This window comes from Alosa alosa, chromosome 3, assembly GCF_017589495.1.
Source record: "Alosa alosa isolate M-15738 ecotype Scorff River chromosome 3, AALO_Geno_1.1, whole genome shotgun sequence".
Lineage (NCBI taxonomy): Eukaryota > Metazoa > Chordata > Actinopteri > Clupeiformes > Clupeidae > Alosa > Alosa alosa.
The window spans coordinates 4,971,965-4,995,268 of NC_063191.1; the positions used below are offsets into that span (position 1 = coordinate 4,971,965).

Sequence of the window (23,304 nt, forward strand, 5' to 3'; positions counted from 1 at the left end):
TGGGTGCGCGCTGTGTTTTCGAACTGACGCAACGACAGCAAACTTGAAAGTAGCTCGAAAAAAGCAAGCGATCACACTGTTGACAGCGCTGTACTTGGCATAGTTGCTCGATGTTGCGATAAACACTGCCACCCAATGGCCGAAACGTGCATTTTTGTAAGGTGGAATCGAAACTTAAGGAAAACCTGAGGCGAACGTGGAGAACTTTCAGCATCGTCTCCGAAGTAGTGGATGGATGTTAAAACATGCAAGGAAGAAATTGGTTTTGTTTGTGTAGCCTCCATGTTGTTGCTTTTGTTAAGTTATATTAAGCTAAATCGTTGACTTAGCTAAGCAATGACTTACTGTTGAAACAAGTTGAACTATATTTTAACTTTCGCGCTTGCGTTTTTAGAAGCCTCGTTTTTTCGCTCTCTGCTTGTGCCGACTGCCGTGGGTGTGCGTGCACACATGATACACACTTTGGACATGGATCCGTTACTAGTTCTGCAGGTCGTGCTGTACACTGCTTCTTTCATTTGCGGGATTGTTACAGCCGTTTTAGTCACAATTGTGCAGGTAGGTGGACATCATTATGCTTAAGTTTGCTTAAGGTTTGTGTGGAGGTACAGTAGACTGTGCTAGTTTGTATCTGATCTGAACTTGTTTTAGCCTGCGACTTGCCACTTCATTAAACTTTTTGTAGGCTAGGGTAGATAGATGGGCCTACATCAGATTATGGAGACAAAATTAAAACCAGAGGTTTTTACAGGCATGCTTTTTAACTTTCGTTTTCGTTTCTAAGCAAAGACAGACAGGTCAACATCAGCCGTGGGGTTATCCCTAAATTTCGTTTATCAAAGTGTGTGTGTGTGTGTGTGTGTGTGTGTGTGTGTGTGGGGTCTGGGGCGGGATCTGGGACTAAATCTGTGGCGGTGTCTGGGGGACAACAAAAACACAATTTCAACACATTTCTCACCAAATTTTGATATTATACTAGACTAAATATTTTAAATAATTTGAAAAAAAAAAAAATCTCTCCACTCCTATTCTCTTCTCTTAATCCATCTCATCTGGTCCGCTCTCCTCTCCAGGTCTCTCCTCAAAACACAAAGCCTTGCAGTGCGACTAATGGGCATGACAATGATAAACAATCATAAACCGAAACCGTAAATGATAACAACAACTACTAGGCTACTACTAAACTAGATGTACCGCAGAGCGGTACAAAATATGACCGCCGCCCAGTCCAGGACATTTTTTCCACAAAAATAAATCACGCTGAAAGGCCTATATGATTCTAACTGTCTCACTAAATTGCATTATCCACACTCAATTCTCACTGGTATCTGCTAGACAACAAGTACCAAAACATGATTAGTTCATAGATTTCACACGTAAAATTAATTTTATACAACCCCACCCCCATCTTGCCTGTTCATAATTTTGAGAAATTCTTGTGTGCATGTGTGCATGTACATGTTTATGTTTATGTGTGTGTGTGTGTGTGTGTGTATGTGTATGTGTGCGTGCTTGTGTGTGTGCCTGCGTATGTGCCTGTGTTTGTGCATGTGCATGCATGCGTACATATGTCTACTGTGTGAGTATGTGTCATAAGTATGATTACTGTGAATGTATGTGTGTGCGTGTGTATCTGTTTATGCACATGTGTGCACATGGAACGAGTTAAGATGACCCCTGGAAGCAAACATATGGAAAAAATTGGCCCTATGGTTCTCAAGATATTCACAGAAAACTGTGTCTGCCCTACCCTCCTTTCGGGGGGTCCAGTCCAGCGGGGGGGCTACAGATCAAAACGATGGTTCCATGCTATCCATGTGGGGTTATATGCCCACAAAGTTTCGTGTACCCCGGTCTTTCAGTGTCCCGGGAATCCTTGTTGGTGTACGGTCACTAAATGTACACGTAAGTTATTTTATTGTAAGGCCCCCCATGAACGGAAGTTCACGAAACTTGGCATGCATTCGGAGGATGTCATAATGATCCTACACTTTCAATTTCGTGCAGTTTTGACCATGTCAGCCAGAGATATTGTGATGAAAACACCTAATTCTTTGCTTTTTAATTTTTAACTAGGTGGCGCTATACATGAAATAAGTGGTAATGGGATGGGTTGACATGCCCTCTTAAGACCAACATACACAAAAAAGGTGGACCTCCTAGGCCCTACGGTTCTCGAGATATTCACAGAAAACTGTCTCCGGCCACCTACAGGCCAGTTGGTGTATAGTAACATAAATTCATTTATTGTGTGCCCCCCCATGAGCGGAATTCCACGAAACTTGGCGTGCATTCAGAGGGTGACATAATGATCCTACACTTCCAATTTCGTGCAGTTTTGACTATGTTAGGTCACAGATACCTGCGATTACAACACCTCATTTTTACTTTTTTTTGTGTTTAACTAGGTGGCTTATACATGAAATGAGTGGTTATGGAATGGGTTGACTTGGCCCCTTGAGATCAACATACAAAAAAAAATGGTCCTCCTAAACCCTACGGTTCTCGAGATATTCACAGAAAACTGTGTCTGCCCTACCCTCCTTTCGGGGGGTCCAGTCCAGCGGGGGGGCTACAGATCAAAACGAAAAAAACGATGGTTCCATGCTATCCATGTGGGGTTACATGCCCACCAAGTTTTGTGTACCCCGGTCTTACAGTGTCCCGGGAATCCTTGACGGAAATTTGGACATGCGAAAAAAAAAAATCTGACTAAACCTATATGACCGCTGCTTCGCTGCGCAGCGGTCATAATAATTTGAATGCTAATAAATCTGAAGTTTTGGAGTGTATGACTGATTTCTGATGTTGTTCGGTCTCTTTACTTTAGCATACAGTACTGTAGTTCGCATATAGTAGATTTGCCCTTCTAACACTGATGGGGATCATGGTTGTTTCCAACTGTATGCACATTCAAGGGAACCATAGTGCTGTTCATTCACTATGTCCTCTTCCCTGCACAAGGGAACCAAAGCGCTGTTCATTCACTTCCCTGCTCTGAAAAAAAACATTGTGTGAAACAGGTTGATGTAGGCCTATGTAATGAGAGTAGCCATTCAGTTGTTGCAATTACTATTGCAGTGTTAATGTTGATAGAGGATAACTTGCCAAGTCTTGGGATAAAACATACTGAATAAGATGAGCCACAGTATTTGGAAGCATTTATTGAATTTCCCCTTGGGAATCAATAAAGTATCTATCTATCTATCTATCTATCTATCTATCTATTTGGAAGCATTCATTGTGAGTTGGAACTACTATCTTGTGCAATACTACGTATCATATCCAAAATGCTACTGGTCTCTGAGTATAAGCAACATTAAAAAACCCATGTGAAGAACTGGCAGCAAGTGATATATGGAGTCAGAACAACGCCATAAAGATTGTGTGCCCGTGAAAAGATATTCACATGTGTAATAGAGTTTTGTCTTCGAGAATATGATTTGCACAAGTGTAGAACCGTTTTGTAACTGTGGAATTAATTTGTCTGTGTGCAAAAAAAATGCGTACCTGCAGAAATATTTTGTGCACTTTATGGCATTGTTCTGATTCCATAGTGATAAGCCAAATTTACTGTCAATGATGTTCTGGAAGTCTGCATAAAAGGCTTGCCTAAAGGACCGTTCACACTAGGATCGATAACTATAAAGAGATAACTTTAACTATAACAATCAAAGCATCCACACTGACCAATGATTAGGAAATAATTCTCTCCTCATGTTGAAGAATGTAATGGCTAAAATAAGATTCTGATTGGCTGTCAGCTTTTTATCATTCTCAAAATCACACTGAAAGTGATCCCCAATTATTTCATTTGTTATGTCGTTATTGGTATAGTTTACAGCATGTGTGGATGCTGTCATTCACATCAGTTGCATTTATATTGTTTTTGCCATTATCATTAAGTATAGTATCATTCTTTTATCAATTATAGTATCATTCTTGGTATGGGCTGCCCACAAGTAGACAGTGAATGCAATGACATGTCAGCCCCCTCTCTTTGTCTGCAGGCCCAGAACGAGGGGAAGTGCTTGCTGTACGGAACACTCCAGTACGATAACTCCACCGCCACGATTAGTGTGACCTCCTCTGGCGACCCGTCTGTCTGCAACTTTGCGATGGCCATCCCTGTGTGTGTCACGGTGTTCTGTTTCTCACTCATTTGCTACAGCTGTGTATGTGGACAGGGCAGTGGGTAAGCATGCTGTCATATGGGGATACAGTATGTGTCATGTGGGGATACATTATGTGTCATATGGGGATACATTATGTGTCATATGTGGGGATACAGTATGTGTCATATGGGAATACATTATGTGTCATGTGGGAATACATTTTGTACAGTGTCATATGTGTGGATACATTACAGTATGTGTCATATGTGGGGATACACTGACATATATCAATGTCAATGTCAATTTATTTGTATAGCACATTTAAAAAACAATAACAGTTGATCAAAGTGTTGTAAAAATAAAATAATATTAATTAATAGTAAAATAATAGTAAATAAAATAATAATAATACAATAATAAAAAATAAAATAATAATGATAAGTAGATCCCAGATCAAAGCAATAATGATAACAATAAGAATATATACAAGGTAATAATCTAAATGATGTACAGTGCCATGTATATGGGGATACATTATGTACAGTGCCATGTATATGGGGATACATTATGTACAGTACAAGTTCTCGAGTATGACTGAGATCTGCAAACTCTGCTCTCAGAGCTGATAAAGGACCCTTTTGATGTCTGCTTATGGTTAGAAGAAAATAGATTAAAATGACACCAATTATAGTTAACCATATTCAGGTGTTTTTTTTTCACAATTGGAGCAATGAAAGTCACAGTCATTGTGAATCTTTAACTGTGATTTGTAAGCAGTATAGCATTTTTATGTAGTATTTTTACAAGGTGCATAGAAAAGTATGATGTCTTGTTACTTGAATGATATAGTAGTCGCCAAAGTTGCAATAGTCCATAGTCCATAAATGCTATTGGTTGGTACAGAAATCATAGGATGTAATTTTGATATTTCTATATCTGTTTGTGTTTAGAGGGCGCCTGTGTGTGAACATCACCCTGGGGATGAGTGGACTCCTCATGTTCCTCTTGATCATCAGCGGCTGCCTCCTGAAGATAGGAAGAGACAAGTTATGCGAGTCTCTTCCACTACCCCAGTTTAACAGGTGAACTCCAGATTCTCTCTGATTGATTTCGGAGCATTAAAGGTTGTATCAGCGATTGTGGGGTAACTTCACTGTTGTTGACATTCAAACAAAACAGAGAGCTAGCTCGCTACTCCCTCCCCCTCCCTCCCGTGCAATTGAAACTCTCCTGTACACGCATCTCGTCGGTTATTGATTTTGCCTTTGAGTGGTTGGCAACTAGCCTGACGAGCCAGACCCACATTAAAATGTAGGGTCTGGGCACTCACCGTTCGCAGTGCTCAGTCCAAGGGGCGGGATAATCGGTTTCAAATTCCCTCTGCAGGCAATAGGACAGCGCTGAGTCCCATGCGTTTTCCCACCAGCGGAGCTAGTATAAGTATAGTATATATACTTTTTTGATCCCGTGAGGGAAATTTGGTCTCTGCATTTAACCCAATCGGTGAATTAGTGAAACACAAACAGCACACAGTGTACACACAGTGAGGTGAAGCACACACTAATCCCGGCGCAGTGAGCTGCCTGCTACAACGGCGGCGCTCGGGGAGCAGTGAGGGGTTAGGTGCCTTGCTCAAGGGCACTTCAGCTGTGGCCCACTGGTCGGGGCTCGAACCGGCAACCCTCCGGTTAACAAGTCCAGAGTGCTAACCAGTGGGCCACGGCTGCCCAGTAGTTGGCTGGTTCAAACTTTTGCCATCTTAAAACAAGCTTAACTCGTGTCACACTGTTGGCCAACAGCAACATCCATCTTCTTTGTTTTCAAGTACCAGGGAATTCAAGCCAAACCGTTGCAACTCTGCCATCAATCATTATGTTAAGCCCGCCTAACGACTCTATACACCATTTGATTGGCCTGATAGAAGTTTAATTTTTCGAGCTCACAAGCCAACGGAGAGTTGCTAGACTAGCCCTGGAAGCAAATGTAATTTGCTGCCGCTAGGGTGCGTCTAGATTTCTAGGCTAGTTGGCAACGCTTGTTGGTAGCAAATGTTTTTGTGTGCACATCTCAGGGCCTAGGCTGCCTACAGAGACACATTTTGACGGCCTGCTTATGGAATTGTTGTTGTGATGAATGTGATCATTTATGGTTGGGCCTTTTTGGGCCTGCAATCGCTGATACAACCTTTAAAGACATTGAACCTTGATAAAGGCTATGTGCCAACACGTTGGTCCTTAATAAATATATTGTAACACCTCTAATTATCACCCATTTCGTTCGACAATTCGAAAACAACAATGTTTTTCAATACTTCAAAATAACGTTTGATAAATGAACCTTACATTTTTCAGTAGCCATAGGTGTGTAGATTTGAACAAAATCTGGTTTGGTTCTTACCCGTGTTTTTGCTGCCTGAAATATCCGATTTTGTTTACCGAGGTTAGTGCTGGCCTGGCGGGTCGTCTAGTTCCACCCTTTCAACGGCACATGAATGGTTAGACTGAGAATTCTCGTCGCTACTTTAAAATTCCACTGGAGCTCCAAGCGGATTTGTACATGCAGCCTTACAAGACTGTTTACAGCTCTTTGAGTCACGGTAAAATGTAATTTTTGGTACATAGCTAATTTAGATACACTTTTGGTGTGGGTGCTTGCGTTTCTTTAGAAATCCGCTGTTTCAATTTGTATAGAAATTAAGTAAGGGATAATGTATAAAACGCCGGGAATTGGGAAAATAAGTCCCGACAGGGCGAACCGGACCCCGACGCGCAGCGGATAAACTCCCCACAATGTGACTCTTTAGCCTACATAGCCTAGGCTATAGCCTATTTGTTACCGTTTCATCGTGGCTTTTGGTGAGAAACAAATAGTTCGACAACAGCACACACTGAACTTGAATAAAACATTCTTTAGAACACAGCTGATCAACCGTCTGCTTTCACTTTTGAATGAAGTTCCAGTCCTTGCGTAGTGATATGAAAGACGTGAAATAGAAGCACAAAGCCCATTTTCCTTGACAGCGGTCTGTTATACTTAGCAACGGTCTGTTATTGAGAATTAGCAGACCACCGAACGTTGGGAAGGCCCATTCAAGTGAATGGAGCATTCTGCAGCATTATGAAGAGCCGTGTAATAATAGTAAGTGACACATACACGTAAGAGGACGGAAACACGGGACTGGTGGTAATGGGGGCATAACTTCCTGGCCAGCACCTCTACTTGCTTTTCCAACCAAAATATACAAAAATTGACATGCTCAATCTCAATTCAATATAGGGCTGCACGATTATGGCCAAAATGATGATCATGATTATTTTGATCAATATTGAGATCATGATTATTTATCACGATTATTAATTAATTTTAGTGACAAAAATATTTTTTCCCTAAACATATTGGACATTTACTCCCCTAAATTACTGCAAATATAGACTTGACTGCGACTTCCAAACTTCCAAACAATTTCCAAACAATTTTTTGTGCGTGCTATACTTTGTTAATATTTGGGGAATCCTTAATGGCCCACCGGGAATCCTCCCAACGCTCCCCATTAGCCACTTAAGCTCTGCTTCTTGTTTAGTCCAGGAGTGTCCAAACTTTTTGACTCAAGAGCCACATAGGCCGGCGGGCCACACACAAATAATAATAATAATAACGTTTTGTATTATTTAAATGACAAAAGTAATTTTGTTGTAGAAAATTGATTTCTTAAGAAATACTGTTAATTTGATACTGGTCAATTCACTTATAAATGGTGCACTTACAAATGGTCACTTTAAGACTCTTTGCCAGCTTCACTCAAAAATAGCCTATGGCTAGTGCTGTGCCTATGGCTGTGCCCTCACCGTTTATAAATGGTCAGTAATGGTCAGTAGTGTTGCCATCGTGCTCTCTCCATCTCGTGCATGCTCAAATGCGTTCTCAATTAAATGGAGTAGCATAACTAGTTAGATCTGAAGCAATGGAGATACTATGTATCTCGATATAACAAGCTGTTTTGACATTGACATTGTAAACGTTCTCTAAAAAGAGTGTAAAGCAGTTTGCAGTAGCCTAACGTCGTCTATCGCTGGAATAAAATAGTGAGCGAGCAGCTTATGATAAACTGATAAATGCTCGGCGGGCCGGATTAAAGTGCGTGGCGGGCCACAGTTTGGACACCCCTGGTTTAGTCATTTGTTGATATGTAAAACACTGACGTGTAGGCTACATTTTCATTATTGTTCACTCGTTTTGAGTAGGCTGTGTTTTGAAACGCATATGCATTGTAAGTTGCACATGTAGCTTATAAAATACATTAATAAAATTCACGGATCCCGTCGTTAGCTCAACTCTTATTAAAGGCTATATCGGAGGAAGCAAACAAGGACTAAAAGTAAAAGTTAAAAGGTAGCCTATGTGTGGTTTACGTCATGTGATGTGTTTCACGGTATGAGTTGAGAGCCCTTCTTTGCTTATATTTTTGGTTAACTTCACTTGCCTGAAATCCGAAATATTTTCGAACAACGGATGATCCGTTTCGAGGGACAAGCTCTTGGCCTTCTGCTGTGCCACACATTTGATTTTTGATCGTTGTTGTTTTTGTATAGTCTAACTAGCCTACTAATAGTTAAAATAATGCTACTAGTCCACAGTGCATCCAAACTGTGAGCAGTGCATCAGGCTGAGCAGTGCAGGGAACAGCTGTCATTGGTAGGCTGCATGCAGGCACATGGTCAGACAGGTTTAAGGAGCGCTTGATTTGTTTTGTAGCGGAGCGTTCTATGGGTTGCCAGGTTGGTTCTATGGGTAGAGCACGCATTTGTAATATCACTCGATCACGCAAATTTGACTGTGGGAAGCCAAAATTGTGATTGTGATTAAAATTCGATTAATTGTGCAGCCCTAATTCAATAGTAAAAAAATAAATGCAAGATCTGAATCCACGGCTATGAGGGACTTTGTGTATTTGCAGGTGTGATGACGCCCAGAATGTCCAGTGGGACATATCGAAGAGTGGCAGCAGATTCTACACCCTTCTTCACAGTGCTGAGGTAGGGCTATGCAATTAATCGATTAATTGTGATTATGACTTCAAACGATTACATATATATATAAAAAACATCATCAAAATATAATGACTATTTAGCTATATTCAGTTTCATAACAATGCTTTCCTTTTGTCTCGAGTTGTCGGGTGCATTATCTTTTTGTATGTATTTGTTTTCTGTTGGATTATATTTAAAATTCAGAAATGTACTCCTCCAAATTCCCTGTAAGTTCCAAAATCACTGAGTAATTGTGTTTAATAATCGTGCTCTTAATATTGAACAAAATAATTGTGATAATAATTTTTGCCATAATGGAGTAGCCCTACTGAGGTACCGCACAGTACAGCTCTATGTCTCTTGCCCCTTCAGTGGCCTGATGAAGCAGGGCCGTTATGCTTGATGTTAGACTATGGCACACTTTAGTTCTTCTGTCTATTGCTCTTCTTCTGTATTGCATGCATGTATTCATATCCAGCCTGTCGTTGATCTCTTTTTGCCATTCCACTTTTCATCCAGTCACTGTTCCTGTTTGGATGTTTTTCATTCATTCATCACAGTATGTTTCCTTATTTTCAGGAATGTATGTATGTTTCCTTATTTTCAGGAATGTATGTATGTCAGTATGTTTCCTTATTTTTATGTTTCCTATATATTCACTTCCTCATTTCAGCCTTCATGCCTTTGTGTTGCCTTCAGGCCTCCTGTCGGCCTTTCTTTCTGACTATGTCCATTATGTCATAGTGTATTGTTATGACATTGTTATGTCTTAATGTGTACTGTTAATTTAGATTTGATAAATGTCAATAGTGGGTTTGTGTAATGGTAACCAGCTAATACGTAGCTGCACAGCATGTACATTAGAAAAACCTCCCTCCCCACACCTTCAGAGACAAGCTTGTAAGAGGCACTGGCTCCCATGGCTTTTAGCTCCCTTGTTAGCATGCTCACTTCCCAAGTAATTACCTAAGGAACTTAGTCATCTTAAAAACTCCATTTTATCAGACTCATGGCCCTGTTTTATAAGCCTCTATATCTCAGACTAGATACAAGCTTAACGTTTTGCAAAGTAGTTGTTGGGTATAGTAACATTATTGATATAAAGTAGGAACCAATTCCATGATGGTCAGGCTGGAGGCATCTGTTGACTTCATATGGAATGACTATGTAGTATAATTTGAGCTCTCTCTCTCTTCAATCCTCTCTTTACTTTAGATATCGGTGTGGGTGAATTTCTTCTGCTTGCTGTTCGTCGGAGGCCTGGCAATTGCCCAGTGCAGTCCAGGGACATCCGGGGGAGGGGGCCGGGCGACGCGTTGCCATCGGGGAGGCAGGGGACGCAGGAGGTGAAGCTGTAGTTGGGAGGTTCACTAAAAAACACCAGCGTATTTTAGACCAAATTATTGTTATTATTATTTTACCTGAGTTGTTATTGTGATTAATTAATAATTGATCATGATACATTTGTCATGATACATGTCAAGTTGTGCTTTGTTGTGTTGTAAATACAGCTTTTTGCAATGATGAGTAAGTCTTTTACATTGTTAGCCATACATGCACATTACACATGCCTATATTGCATCACCTTTATCCTCTGAGAAGACAGAAAACGCACTATCAATCTGCACTTTCGAAGACCTGTCAAATATTTGACGTTGTATTAGTGAGTGCAGTCCAGGGTTTTAATGAGATAGGAGATGGTATTTTAAGATGTACAGCACAACGAACATATAACATCTAACGGCTTCTCTTCTGTGCTGTACTGTATGCTATGTGCTTCCCTGAGCGCACCCACCGGAGTCTAGGTCTTCTTTTGAGTTTTTACAGTTTCTTTATTGTGCATTTTCAGTGTATCCCTGTGTGTGAGCGCAAGCTAAGAATTCCGTTTCTTTATTGTGCATTTTCAGTGTATCCCTGTGTGTGAGCGCAAGCTAAGAATTCCGTTTCTTTATTGTGCATTTTCAGTGTGTGTGTGAGGGCAAGCTAAGAATTCGGTCAGACCATTTGTTTTTGTTTTTGTTTACATAACAGTATACAACACACAATAAAAAAAACTCCCATCGCATGTTGCACATGTTAACATCAACACTTCCAACTCTTTCACTTCAGAAATAAAACTGATATGAATAACTGATAAACTGATATTTTAGTGCATGGATTACAATGTGGTTTATTTTCACAACATGCACATTGTGTGCAAATATCTTAAAGGAAATGGTCAGTGTCATAATCTTCACCCATTGGTGAACAACACAGCTGCAAAGTGAGTCTCATTAAATAGATTTTTGTAAAATTCACCTCTGACTTTGACTTATGACTTTGAATGATCTTTTAGAATAATCGTTGAGGAAAACATCTTTAAACTTTTGTGATGCAATGAACTTTTGACTTATGTGCTTTACAACATACCTATGGTACTGAATAAAGTACTGTATGATATGATGTCTGTTCCTGCCGTTTTTTTAATTTATTTTATGTTTTTTATTTTGCAAACTTGTAAATTTCAGTTGACTCAGTTAAATTATTCGCTTAAATATTTAATTATCTGCATCTGTGAGAATCCCAAACTTTGCTGGATGAATAATCAATAATCATCAAGTCTTTCCTTAACTTACTTCAAGTTACATTACTTAAAGGAAAAATCCGGCGAGTTTTCCAGCATAGATCTCCGTTTTGGTAAAAGTGATTGTTTTCATTTTGTTTCGTACCGACAGTACTCAGTACAGTACAGGGACCTTGAGAAACTGAGAACTTTGTGAAAACTCACTAGATTTCCCCTTTAAAGGTGCTCTAAGCGATGCTGGGTAACGTCACTTCTGTTGACGTTCAAACAAAACAGAGCTAGCTCGCTACTTCCTCCCCCTCCCTCCCGTGCAATTGAAACTTCTAAACGCGCATCTTGTCGGTGATTTGCTGCAACAGTTATGTTTTTATGGGCTAGGTTTGTCCAGGTTGTTTTTGTTGCCGTTTTTGGAGCCTGGGTTGTCCACAGAGATCGCATTTTTTACAGTGATCAGGACACAGGCAGCTAGCGGATGGTGAGGTGATGTTTGCTGTAAGTGACAAAATATGTTTTAACCTAAAACACACATCGGTTAGAGCAACTTTAAGTAATGCAATTTCAACTAAGTTTCATGAGTCAACACCATGTAAACAAATCATCTTATTTTACTTAAAAAAAAAAAGAAAACTATTTCACTGTTGTTTTCAACTTGACAGTGTTTCAACCTATAGGCCAACTGTGGCCAAAGGACAGACATGTTTCATATCAAACTTCTGCTTCAGGTTGTAGGCTTTACAGTGACTGACTGGGGGTGAATGAGTTAAGCAGGTTGACCTACTGTCCCATACTGCCCAGGCCACTCCTTCAGAAAGATTGGTGATGAATAGAATAAGTAGAAATAAGGAAGCGCACTCACCACCCTATAGTACTAATGGCAATTTTTCACACTGAAGAAGGGTGTCAGCCCGTCAAAGTCTTTGATGAATAGAATAATAAATAAACCTAAAGTACGATCCATGTCCAGAGGAAGTAGAACATGGGGATCCAGTGTAGTTAACACGGTGTCCTGTAAATCAGAATATCACATGAAAAACAAGGCATGGCTGTTTTGAAAACTATTCATTTGTGATGATCAATGAGGCTTTATTTATTTATTTATTTATTTATTTATGTATGTATTATTATTATTATTATTATTATTATTATTATTATTATTATTAATGATAATAATAATAAGCAGGTGGCTCTCAGCGAGCACATATATATATCCGGTGGAATGTCAGCAGGGTTGTAATGGCATCTTCTGTTATATCCTGCTACTTTCGTGTTCACTCAGACACTGAAAATCTTGTTTATGAACAACTCTTCATTCAACTTTGACACATACATTACATAAATCATTAATTTTATTTAGTACGTATGTTCAGTGATGCCGGGAAAAGCGTGTTGTGTGGTCGGCTGTTTTAACAACAGTAGGAATATACAGACCTAGAATTAAACCGTTTGTGACATTCACAAACCTTTGTTGCACATTGATTGGATTACCCAGAGTTCCTGGTCGAGTGGAGGACCAAGATGTGCGTTAAAAGTGAATGAAATACATACGATTAGTAAAATAATCCTGAATACCTGTAAGAACATGTGAACATATTAGCAACACAGCTAGTAATGACAGTATTTGGTTTTATTGTTGTCATTAATTAATACACGTCTTAATACATTATGTTGTCAATAAATTACCTTCATCGGTACGTTTTGGCCACTGCCAGACATCATCTACCCAATGTTCCCTTTCACCTGACATTTTTTCATGAGCAGGATCTCCTATCAGATATTCTCTGACAGGATGCTTTCATTGAAAAGCAATTAGAAGGCACCGCAAGTGTCACACCGTCACACTCCGCAGGCACGCAGTAATGGCAGCAGGCAAGATGGCGGCGCCCATAGAGTTCGCAGCGGATTGGTGTATAGGCTACATGATAGGTCAAATAATCTGCATTAAAATGGAAAGGCTTCCACCTTTCCTCAAAGTTTAACTAATAACATGAAAATATACCAAATATCATAATCCTGCTATCTAGTCGGTTTGGCAGGTGTAAATATTTATTTAGGAATACCCTGTTTCCGAGCTCTCTGTAAACATGTTGACCACGGGCCCCTTGTAATATAATTGACGTACCGATAAGTCGCTTTGGATAAAAGCATCTGCTATGCAAATGTAGGAATTGTCCACTAGATGTCACTGTTTGCCATAACAAATCCTCAAACAGAGCAACACTGAGCTGATATTACTGCACAGCTGCATTACCTGTGTGGGGTGTGGCTGGAGATAGGTGCATGTGGGTAAGTAATGGCCAACATGTGGGCTGGTTCATTATTGTATGTGTGTTTGTGTGTCCTCAGTATCCTTACTTCACAGGCAGAGTGCGAATTACCCCACCATAATTGGGGGGTACTGCTCCTTCAGTTCTTCTATGGCCATCATGGTCCACTACCATATGGTATCAATCCCCATCGTGATCGCCAAGTGCAACATGTGTTGTGCAACACACATACAAGGTCTAAACATGCGACAAACTGATAATCAGTAGGCTACAGAATATCTCATTGTTATTACATATCCAAAAGAGAACTGTTTTGATCAGCTCTCAACATTTAGAAGTTAAGTGCACTGAAATACCATTCTAATAGTAAAAGTAATATGAAGCCTATTGCCTATTTCATGAAATATTGATTTGGTTCATTTTCTTCAGTGGGTAAGTAGCAGGTAAGTAGCCACCGGTAATTAAATGTATGAAGACGTGACATGAGCTATGAAAGATCAAAACACGTGAAGGCTGTAAAATAGCACATTTTCAACAAGCTAGACGTCTGCTAGCAACTTACATTTACACATGCACGTCAGCAGCAAACCGAATTTAGGCTACTGGAGGAATCTACCTAGCGTTTTGTCATTAAATGTTGACGTCTTGCTTGAGAAGTTGAAGTCGTTCGTTCTCTATCATCGTTGCTTCTAGCGCCACGGTGGTTAAAAATGGTACGGTCCATAATAGGGGTGTCTGAAATCGCTTTACATTAAAATGTTCCTAGTGAAAATATGAGTTGACTTGTATTGTAGCCAACTGTAATGATAGTTTTTCACAATATCAGAAAAATATCTAATCCCCCCAAAACTGATATTCCTGTCTCTTTGGAGGGTATTGGGTCTTCATTGGGGGGTATAGTTCGAATTACAGGGGGTACTGGGGGTACTATGTTCACAGGGTTTTGTCTGTAGGTTCAGTATCTAGATAAGCTACTGAAGCTACTGCTTCAGTCTTTCAGATGGAATATGGTTAAGCTTAAACTGGAGTTACATTTTATAATATTATTTTTTATTTATATTAACCAAACTATGGTGTTGGAAGATAGCAGGATTTATTTGAATACTTCTCAGGGGATTAGCAGATAAAGCTAGCTATGGGAATAGAACAGAATATTTGGGGGGCGCCAAATAATTTGAGGGGAGGTGCGGAAGGTTGATTCAAAAAAGAAGGAATCAACCTTATCATTTTAGCTTTACTCCTCCCATGCTTACACGGAGCCAATCTTAGCTTTGCCTACTTTCGGGAAAGCCATGCAATCTGATCATTCACTCATTCAATCAGCGCTAGCCTATAGGAATTCAGTGGGCTCTTTAAATACGTTCCACCTAACGCTGCTTCTGCTTCTCAGTACGCCGACCTTGACGTCCTAGCGCAGGCTTCCGCACGGACCTTCGTTTTTACCTTTGCCCCTTCTGCCCTCAGTGGCGTTCCTTGTTACAATCCAACCGCGCTCGTTCGCTGCGCTGTTAAGACCTGTGCGTCCTTCGGTCAGGGCCACTGCATGTCGCTTCATCGCTAATCTCTGCATATCGAAGCCAGTCACACTCACGCTGTTGCAGCCTTCACTTCACGGTAACCTACTGCCGGGTCGCCGTCCTCGCGCAACTCTGTTGCAGGCCCGTGTCGTTTCGGCAACAATTTCTCAAGCTTCAGCATCTGGTTGGTAAGGTTATTGCGCTCTCTTCCCAAGCTCCTCGAGCTGGGCTACACTCTACCCACAGTCATGCAACCCGCTTGCCAACGATATTCGGCGTGCAGCAAACAAACTGACTCGTCTGACACGGTTTAACTTTCACTTAAGCCTCCTTACAATAATTCCTGCTGATTTCATAATCCCTGCAATTTGTGCTGTTAATTGCTAGCCTGTACCACGTTGCCGTTGAACCCAACCCAAGACCTGTTTAATTGATGTTCTACACTTACTGTGGTTATCTCGTTGTCTACCTTGGTTGAGCATCGTCAAACCAGTTGTTTTTTGTGTAGCCTCTTAATTTGCCTCGCGGCTCGTTGGGCTGCATAGGCTACTCGTCTGCTGGAACTTCGGTTCAGGTATCGCTCCTTGTGCATGGCTGCGGGAAGCCAGTTCATTCGTTGCATTTGTTTAATCATCTGGGATTGCGTCCCATACCTTCTGGTGGGAAGTCTACACGGCCTTCCTCGGGTGATTCTCTGCATGCACTGCTCAAGTCCTCCTCAGTCGGTCTCGTATGCGAGTTTGCGCTTCAGCTTGCTCAATGTAGCACGGGCTGTTGACTGCTAGTTGCCATTGATCAAACTACTCAGCTACCGCTGATCTGTCATGTCCCAGGTATGCCGTGACGTCCCCGACGTTCTCAGCTATCTGGGTTCTCAATTTTGGGGGGTCTTACACCAAAGCTCGAACCAAAATGACGGCACGCCGGCCCATGGTCATCAATTGCCAGTAGCCTATGTCACACAAGGCATTATGGGTATTAGCTAGGCATTATGGGTGTTTTCTTTTCACCCATATTAGCTGACGCCACAGTGATGGGCTCATGCCTACATGGTGTTGGTTGAGCTTTTAATTAAGGAGCTGTGTCATTTGTGTATGTAACATATCCTTCTAGCGTCTTTTGTATGTTTGAGAATGTATTTTCTGATTCCGTATCGTGTATTGGGTTCCTAGGAATTCTATGGCAGGCCTCACTTTGCTCACTGCCCACCAGTGGGTCGCTTCAGCACTCCATATATTGGTGTTAATGGTTACCGGCTGTTCATGATTATGTCGGCAATTTTGCATTTTGCTAGTTGTGGTTTGCTATTCTGGAAGTTCGTTGATCACGACTACCAACGTAGCCGTTGGCTGGTTGTTTTACCGATGACGATACTACATGTCACCTGACTAACCACTCCTTCCTTCTCGCAGGTCAAACGGAGCGGCCCATCATCACTGGCAGATTCAAGTCTCCTTCAGGCCAATGCTGCGCCCATCATGCACTCTCTTTAAACACAACGGGTCTCTGCGTGTCCATGTGATTTCAGCCATCTAGTCACGCCATCCGTCACATTGATTGTTGACTCGAATTGCCGTTTTAGCAGGATCCTCTGCAAATAATGTATACTCTAATTTCCATTCTCCTATTTTGCCTTGGCTGTTTTGTTTTTGGCAGATATGCTCACCCAAAGTGATAAGCGCCAGGGGGGCGTGCAAGTTCCTTTACATTCTCCTCCCAATCTTTAATTTGCTAACCCCTGCAGGTGCATCATGCCTCCCCTCTTCCGTTGAGGGGATGCAGTTTGTCAATGGAGAAGCAGTTCCACACATCACACTAACATCTACTTTCTTACAGGGATGGCAGTGCTGGTTCACGGAATCACGCAATCGTGTGGATCATGTTTCCAGTTCATACTGGAGGGTCATCCCTCCGCCTTCACAAATCTCGAAGGCCAAGCTTTCGAGGATATCTCCTCTTGTAGCACGGCTTAAAAACTAGCCTTCCTAATCCCAGCACTTATCACCTGTCTAGAACTGACTCTTGACTGTGTAAAACCGGCACTCACTGATGCACTTTTCGATATTGTGCTCTACCTTCTAAATTGTTTTTAATTGCACTGGCATTGTGGGAGAATTGTTTTAGCTTTAACCTGTTTGCCGTCACGTTGGTCTAGGTTGCCCTAGACGCTGGTTGCCCAGCTCACTGTCCAGGTTGCCTTGGGCGCCGGTTGCCCAGCTCATGACGCTCGTCTAGGTTGCGCCTAGACGCTGGTTGCCCAGTTTGGTCCAGGTGGCCCTGGATGCCGGTTGCCCGGCCGTCATGTCTGTCTAGGTTGCCCTGGACGCTGGTTGCCCAGCTCATGGTTCAGGATACCGCTATAAGGTCAATGTTAACTGCCTGATTCCTTACTTCGACGCAATTGGATGACACTACGTCTGTCATCTGTTTAGAACGCCTCTGGCCCGCTATATCAGCTACACAGATATTGGTTCCCCGCGATGCAAGGGGCAAAAGTTACGTGCATCATACTCCTTGCCAGACTCGAGTCTCTCCCTGAGCAAACGCTTCCGTGAAAATTCTGTCTGAGTCCTGGCACAACCTCATCACCCCTGCCCAGACATGCTGTTTAAATTATCTGGGATGTATACTATGTCTTTGTTCCTCTCAGAACCAGGTTACTGAGTCACCGCCCTGGCGGGCATCACTCATCCTTTTGGGGGTAGGCTCCCCGCCCCTGCCTTCATCCATCGGCAGGAGACGAGATCTGCTCATCGCTGGACGGATCCGAGACGGGGCCTACGCCAAAGACTGTTACCTATTCAGGACTCTATCATGCTTGTATCCAAGCCGTTCCTTTACTAATTAAATTGTTAACTGATTCTATTCTGTCTACTGAGTCTTTCTGGTAGAACACTGTTTACAGCTCTTCGAGTCACGGTAAAATGTCATTTTTGTTGCATAGCTAATTTAGATAAACTTATGGTGTGGGTGCTTGCGTTTCTTTAGGAATCCGCCACCTTGGTTTGTATAGAAATGAATATTAAGTGACACATACACAAAAGAGGTTGGACATCCGATAGCTCACTTAAAATGAACAGATTTGTCACAATCGAAAATATGATGAAAACTCATTGCATAGTATAGCACTGATTTAAAGGGGAACTTGGCAACTATTTCAACGTAATAATCCCCTTTAAAAATCATTTGAATGGTTAAATGACCTGTTCCGGTGAAAATGGTGACTTTCCCCGCTGTCCCTAGCGTCCCCAGGTGGAAAACCAACCTTGCAACATTGAGACTACCGTCCCGGAAAGAGAAGTGAGAAACAAGAAACTCGTTTTAAATCGTGTTTCTTACCTTGTAACATCCACATTGTTCTTCCTAACTGTTCCGTTTCGTTGGCTTGTAAACAAATCCATGTGCTTTATTGTTACTTTTTTCCACAGTTTGAAATAGCGTAATGCACAATTTCTCCAGCAGAGGGGGAAATATAGCTAATCCTGCCAAGTTTCCCTTTAAGTGGCTTAACTGAAGTGAACGGAGGTGTCACTTTTTCAGAGGGGAGGCCCACATTGATGGAGTTTGGGAACCCATGGAATAGAATAACGATGCAATACAAACACATGAACCTATTAGTGTTTGTTTAGCTCATTTAGAGTTTGTATGTGTGTGTTTGTGTGTATGCATGCTTATAGCGATCCAAGTGTTACTGAGTACCTCACAAGTGTTTTAAAACTACTGATAGGTTCTGGCGCCGACAAGAGTGGCAGCATGTCGAGGTGGCTCTGTGTCTTTGGGCTTTTTTCTATGTCTTTTGTTTACTTTTTACTTCGCAACTTTTTGGATTACACATTTTGAGGAGTGTTGTTCTTCTATCCTATGGATACGGACCTATTGCAATGCTCCAGCGGCAGCAAACTTGTGTACACAAGGAATCAGCTGATCGCACTACGACAGAATGCTGGCTGTGTTCGCGTCAACATCCCAGTGGAACTGTGGTGCTTTCGGGGGTTGCAGAGCAGGAGTTAAAGTTAAAACGAGGCGTCCGGAGAAGAAGTGGAGATACAAGCCCTCAGTTCCATCGATGGTGGTGGGAAACGTGAACTCACTGGCTAACAAGACTGACGAACTGGCTGCCCTGGTAAGAAACCAGAATTTGTACAGGGAATGTAGTTTGTTATGCTTTACGGAGACGTGGTTAACTAGCTACATCCCCACCTCTAACGTTGAGCTGCCCGGCTTCAGTGTAGCTTGTTTGGACAGAGACTGTAAGCTTTCTGGCAAAAGTGGACTGGTGGACTGGTGCTGTACATAAACAATAGATGGTGCAACCCCCATGTTACAGTGAAGGAAACTGTTTGCTGCAAGGATGTGGAGTTACTAGCGGTTAGTCTCCGTTCGTACTACATGCCCAGGGAGTTCTCGCACGCCATTGTTCTCTGTGTTTATGTTCCACCGCGAGGTCTCCCGAATACAGCATGTGACGTCATCCACTCAACAATTGCAAGGCTTCAAACTCAACACACTGATGCCTTTTTTGCGATCTCTGGCGACTTCAATCGCATAACACTGGATTCCACTCTCACAAATTTCTACCAGTTTGTTGCCTTCCCTACAAGGAAAAACAGGACAATAGACCTCATGTATGCAAACATGAGGGATGCATACAGCGCCACTCCCTTCCCCCACTGGGGAAGTCGGACCACAACCTCATTCATCTTCAGCCAATGTACAAGCACAAAGAGGCTACCAGTTGCCACACGCACATTCAGCGGATGAGGCTCTGAGAGACTGCTTTGAGTTGCCTGACTGTGTTACAGAATGGAGAGGACTTAGAGGAGGTCACACATTGCACAACTGACTACCTGAACTTCTGTATGGACATTGTTGATCCCACCAGAACTGTACGCTGATTCCTAACAACAAGCCTTGGATAACCAGCAATGTCAAGTCAAGTCAAGTCAGTTTTATTTGTATAGCGCATTTAACGTGCACAGAGTGCAACCCAAAGCGCTCCACATAATTATAGGCTAAGTCATTGTCATTGACACATAGACTAACAAAGACAATAGCGGACGGAGCGGCGTAGTCTAGTCGCCAGCGTACCCGTGACACCAAGACATACAAGACAGACAACAAACAAATTAATAAATACAAATTAAAAATAAAATTAGTCCAATTTCCAACCGGCTGAAAATGTCCAAGGGCAATGATGACTCGCGTGAAACTGCGCACAGCTGTGTATCCACAACCGATGCATGCAACGCCAACAAAGTTCTTTACACTCACTGGCAGTCTGGAGATAACGTGAACGTTAGGCCTTGTTACCTTGGATATCACTGGAAGCATAACAGTCCGAAGTCATGGGCGATCTTGTAGATCAGCAACTCACTGGACTTTTAACAGCGACCGTTTGTTGGTCCGTAATGCAGAGTTCTTCAACGTTAACGTTATCGTTAGTCTGCTCAATCCAGACTCCAGGCAGTTGGCATGGCAGCTCACTGGTCAGAAACAGCTCGGCGGCCTCAGCAGATCTTTCTCAGAGTAGCTCCAGCTGTTGTCCCGAGAAATCCCCTCGACCAGACGGTGAAGTGCAGCACCGGCTCACAGATGGATGGGAAGGATGTAAGAGGCTCAGGGCAAAAGCTAGCCATAGCAAGCTCCCAATGGTCAGACGTTAACAACATCAGCCGACTTGAAAGCAGTAAAAAGGACTAAGAGAATAACACGAAAACTATCAAAAATAACGTAAATAAAGAGAGAAAACATTTAACTAGACAAATCAATACAAAAAATAAACGTGACATTACATACAATTACTAACATTACATAAAAACAAACAAAAACATGATGCCAGACAGAGCGGCGTGTCTCGCCAGCGTCCCCGTAACCTAGCAACGTGACATGTCAAGACCCTTCTCAATAGGAAAAAGATGGCGTTCAGAGAGGGGGACATGGCAGAGCTGAAGCGTGTGCAAGGGGAACTCAAAGTCAAGCTGAAAGAGGTTAAGGAGGACTACAGAAGGAAGGTGGAACAGAAGTTGCAGGAAAACAACATGAAGGAGGTATGGGATGGTATGAAGACCATCACTGGCCTTAAGAAAAGCAGCAGCTCTGTGGAGGGGGACCTGGACAGGGCGAACCAGCTAAACCACTTCTACAACAAGTTTGACTGCCCTGCTCCAGCTCCAATGGCAGTGGTCTGTCCACCACCCCCTGCTGACTCAGACACGGCTCTTGTTTGCGTGCCTGCCCTACCTCCACCTCCCAGTCTCTCCAGCTCTGCATCCTGGTGACATCGAACGACCTAAGCCCTCATCACCCCACGCCCTGCCCCCGCCTGACGCCTCCTTGCCTGTGCCTGTTGAGGTGTCCATGACCATGGCAGCCTTGGACATCAAGGAGGTGGTCATCCCCCAGCCCCCACACCCTCTACCAGTGCAACACTCACCCCCACCATCACAGGCTATCGCACCCCCACCATCACTGGATATTGCACCCCTCCCCCACATGGCGACCACAAACAATGAGGTAACAATGACTTCAGTCAACAGCCATCAGACACACAGACCCCAGATGCACCCCCCCTCCCCCATCATCACGGCAGATCAGGTAAGAGATCAACTGAGGAAACTTCGACCTAGGAAGGCAGCCGGGCCTGACAGACTGTGTCCAAGGCTGCTCAAGGTCTGTGCTGCTGAACTGGGGGAGCCACTGAAGCACATCTTCAACTTGAGTGTCCGTCTCGGACAAGTTCCAACACTGTGGAAGACATCATGTCTCAACAAACTGATCAACATTTTGGACAATGAGTGTCATACACTCCACACCACTATTACAATGCAGAAGAGCTTGATCAGCTGGAGACTGAGACCTTGCTCAACAGGCAGACTGAGGAAGTCATTTGTCCCCAGGGCCATTAAACTGTTCAATGCTTCATTTAAGGGAAGAGGAGAGATAGACTTCTTCGCATAGTCTGTCTGCCTCTCCACCCTCTCCATGTTTGTGTACTGTCTGTCCACTAGCCACTTTTTACCACTGTCTTACTGCTTCACTGTTGGCATGCTATATTAGCACATATGCATAACCCCTCCCTCCATCCCACAGCCGGTTGTGGCCACACTTATACCTTTACTTAATACTTCATGCTTTTTAATCAACACTTGTATAATGACTGTAACCCTATTACGTCAACCCATTCTTGCACTGATATAGTTTTTCTATAGTTTGTTTATATTACCTTGCCTACTCTCTTATATGTCCATATTTATTTTTTGCTGGTCTCTAGACTTAATTCTTGCATTGTTGCACTGTTGGACTTACTCATTCGCACCATCACCATGACACTCACTCTCACAGAGCACCTTACCTTACTATGCACAGAGAATTCCAGGCTCAGTCCCTGCCTCAGTCATTGCAAGCGCCTCATGCTTAATCACCCCTAAGCACTCTATGTGGATACTGTTTTAGACTTGGATTAAGATTTAGGATTAAGTGTTATTTAGTATAATTTGTATTTTAGTATATTCTTTATCTTCTACTGTCCTTATTGCTTAGTTGTGTTTTTTATATTATATAATTTTATTACTTTTTCTGCTGTTAGTGAATGTTGTGTCTGATGTCTGTATGCTACTGAGAACTTGAATTTCCCCTTGGGGATCAATAAAGTATCTATCTATCTATCTAGTGTTATGGCCAGCAGGCCAGAGACCGATTGAACCCTGCACTGAAGGAGTCCCAGAGACAGGAGACAGGGTTATATATTGTGCCTGATTAGGAATAGTGGCCGTCACACATCACACATCTGCACAAACCCAAACTGTACTGTATCTGTGG

The 23,304-nt window shown here is 42.4% G+C and overlaps 1 protein-coding gene across 1 annotated transcript; it reads left to right on the forward strand.

Annotated features, from left to right (window-relative positions):
• Positions 1 to 206: 206 nt before the first annotated feature.
• Positions 207 to 11,536, forward strand: LOC125291735 (transmembrane protein 179B-like). Its single transcript, XM_048238591.1, has 5 exons — positions 207 to 558; positions 4,011 to 4,195; positions 5,066 to 5,197; positions 9,070 to 9,148; positions 10,358 to 11,536. Exons 1-5 carry the CDS (start codon positions 451 to 453, stop codon positions 10,490 to 10,492), a joined length of 639 nt encoding a protein of 212 aa, XP_048094548.1. The 5' UTR covers positions 207 to 450; the 3' UTR covers positions 10,493 to 11,536.
• The last annotated feature ends 11,768 nt before the right edge of the window (positions 11,537 to 23,304 follow it).